Raw genomic sequence first — 3,501 nt, forward strand, 5'->3', positions numbered from 1 at the left:
ACACACACACATGGGTTACTGCCGTACACACACACACACACATGGGTTACTGCCGTACACACACACACACATGGGTTACTGCCGTACACACACACACATGGGTTACTGCCGTACACACACAGGGGTTACACACACATGGGTTACTGCCGTACACACACACACCACAGGGGTTACTGCCGTACACACACACACACACAGGGGTTACTGCCGTACACACACAGGGGTTACACACACACAGGGGTTACTGTACACACACACATGGGTTACTGCCGTACACACGTGGGACTTACTTACATACACACACAGGGGTTACTGCCGTACACACACAGGGGTTACACACACACACAGGGGTTACTGCCGTACACACACACACATGGGTTACTGCCGTACACACACACACAGGGGTTACTGCCGTACACACACAGGGGTTACTGCCGTACACACACAGGGGTTACTGCCGTACACACACAGGGGTTACTGCCGTACACACACAGGGGTTACTGCCGTACACACACAGGGGTTACTGCCGTACACACACAGGGGTTACTGCCGTACACACACAGGGGTTACTGCCGTACACACACAGGGGTTACTGCCGTACACACACAGGGGTTACTGCCGTACACACACAGGGGTTACTGCCGTACACACCGCCACACCTCTACATTCACTAGAAAGCTGCCAACAATAAAGCGTAACAGGTTGTCCGAGCGCCATCCTGGAAAATAGCACTTCTTTGTTATTGTAAAGCCATTTGGGTTTTCAAGCCCCATCTCATCGTTGATCACTTACTCTGACATTCTGTCTAAAGTCTCTCTGAGTTAGAAATAACTAAGTAGGCAAACAGTCACGGAATAAGTCCCACTCACTTGTAAATACATTGATAAAGCAGCATCAACACACGGCCAGGTTTGGAGTGTAAGAGTCGCCAGGATACACCATCAAGACATCAGTCAACACGCCAAGGGCCCAGATAACAAAGTTCCACTTGCAACGAACGTTCAGTTGTAAAGATCCAGTATCCTCTTGGCTTACTGACGTTGGACGTACAGACGGCCTCTTTACACCTTGGACGTCTTCAATACGTTTTAGAAACCGTGTCTTTGATATTTACTGTCCACTCCTGGGGTTCACGAATGGTGAAAGTCCAGAGAGATTGGGGCATGATATTTGGGCCGGGAACCATACCAGTATCGCAATATTGTTTCTATGGCAAAAATGAAAACACAAAGCAGACCAAACTCTTTCAGTCCTTTAAACACCTGCTGTATGTAAAATATTGTGAGCTATAGATAGAAAATAAATACACGTGACTCTGGATGACATCATAATGATGTTTTGTTTCCAACATCAGGACTGTTTTCCTAACGAAGTTAAAAGCGCTTGGTGTTTTGTTTCTTTGCCACGATATTAACGAGTATAGAGATACTGGTGTCATCCTGGCCCTACATGATACCCTCGACCGCTTAACTTCTCTGTGATCTCCTGTGTTTACGGGGTCACATCTGTCCCTGAGCCTGGGCTCTCCTCTCCTCTAGGCAGCGACACACCCACATGGACACCACCTCCGCATTGCCATCGTCGTAGAGCAGGATGAAGGCATGGTCCTGCAGACAGAGAAGGTAGAGAGATGGAGAGAGATTAATAGTGTCTCCGATATGGATCCAGTGATTAGAGTATACTGTACATGGGCCACGACCAATGGAACAGCCAATCTCTCAGAACATCTGGAAAAATTACCACATTGGTCAATAAAAACACACTGAACTAAAGATCAGTTCCGATCTCCTTTAAGATCTTTGTTTAAATTATTTTCAAGGACATTCAGAATTGCCGAGCAGGAGCGTCCACCAGAGCTGTTCCCAGATAATTGAATGTTAATTTCTCTACCATAAGCCGCCTCCAAAATCGTTTTTGAAAATTTGGCAGTACGTCCTACCGGCCTCAATCGCAGACCACGTTTATGGCGTCGTGTCGACGAGAGGATTGCTGATGTCAACGTTGTGAACAGAGTGCCCCATGGTGGGGGTGGGGTTATGGTATGGGGTAGGCATAAGCTACGGACAACGAAAACAATTGCATTTTATCGATAACAATTTGAATGCACAGAGATACCGTGACGAGATCCTGAAGCCCATTGCAGTGCCATTCATCTGCCGCCATCACCTCATGTTTCAGCGTGATAATGCATGACTCCATTCACAAGGAACTGTACACAATTCCAGGAAGCTGAAAATGACCCAGTTCTTCCATGGCCTGCATACTCACCAGATGTGACACCCATTGAGCATGTTCAGGATGGATTGATGTGTATGACAGTGTGTTCCAGTTCTCACCAATATCCAGCAACTACGCACAGCCATTGAAGATGAGTGGGACAACATTCCACAGGCCACAACCAACAGCCTTGATCAACTCTATGTGAAGGAGATGTGTCACGCTGCATGAGGTAAATGGTGGTCACACCAGATACCGACTGGTTTTCTGATCCACGCCCCCTAACCTTTTAAGTTCTCTGTGATTAACAGATGCATATTCCCAGTCATGTGAAATCCATAGATGAGGGACTAATGAATTTATTTGAATTGACTGATTTCCTTCTATGAACTGTAACTCAGTAAACATTTTGAAATTGTTGCATTTATATTTTTGATCAGTATACATACTCAATAACAAGGAGTGGCTGGAGTCTTTGACAATTTTTATGGCCTTCCTCTGACACCACCAGGTATACAGGTCCTGGATGGCAGGGAGCTCGATCACAGTGATGTACTGGGCCGTACACACTACCATCGTGCCTTGCGGTCAGATGCCAAGCAGATTTTTAAAATTATTTTTTTAACCTTTATAGGCAAGTCAGTTAAGAACAAATTCTTATTTTCAATGACAGCCTAGGAATAGTGGGTTAACTGCCTGTTCAGAGGCAGAACGACAGATTTGTACCTTGTCAGCTCGGGGATTTGAACTTGCAACCTTCCGGTTACTAATCCAACGCTCTAACCACTAGGCTACCCTGCCGCCCCAGATGCCATACCAAGCGGTGATGCAGCCAGTCAAGATGCTCTCAATGGTGCAGCTGTAGAACTTTTGAGGATCTGAGGGCCCATGCCAAACATTTCAGCTTCCTGAGGGGGAAGAGGCATTGTTGTGCCCTCTTCATGACTGTTGGTGTGTGTGGACCATGATCCTTAGCGATGTGGACACCGAGGAACTTGCAGCTCTCGACCCGCACCCCTGCAGCCTCGTCGATGTGGATGGAGGCGTGCTCGGCCCTCCATTTCCTGTAGTCCACAATCAGCTCCTTTGTCTTGATGACGTTGAGGGAGAGGTTGTTGTCATGGCACCACACTGCCAGGGGTCTGACCTCCTCCCTATAGGCTGTCTCATCGTTGTCGTCGATCAGCCCTACCACCGTCGTTCCATTTGCAAACTCAACGATGATGTTGGGAGTCGTGAGAGGCCATACATTCGTGGGTGAACAGGGAGTACAAGAGGGGACTA

At 47.4% G+C, this 3,501-nt stretch overlaps 1 protein-coding gene across 1 annotated transcript in view; it reads right to left on the reverse strand.

Annotated features, from left to right (window-relative positions):
- Positions 1-338: 338 nt before the first annotated feature.
- The window catches only part of map2k5 (mitogen-activated protein kinase kinase 5), a 95,687-nt gene continuing 92,524 nt past the window's right edge, over positions 339-3,501 (reverse strand). Inside the window, 1 exon segment of the mRNA XM_052503965.1 lies at positions 339-1,607. Coding sequence (XP_052359925.1) covers positions 1,500-1,607 — 108 coding nt within the window. The 3' untranslated portion in view covers positions 339-1,499.

The sequence above is a fragment of the Oncorhynchus keta genome, unplaced genomic scaffold (assembly GCF_023373465.1).
Source record: "Oncorhynchus keta strain PuntledgeMale-10-30-2019 unplaced genomic scaffold, Oket_V2 Un_contig_1856_pilon_pilon, whole genome shotgun sequence".
Lineage (NCBI taxonomy): Eukaryota > Metazoa > Chordata > Actinopteri > Salmoniformes > Salmonidae > Oncorhynchus > Oncorhynchus keta.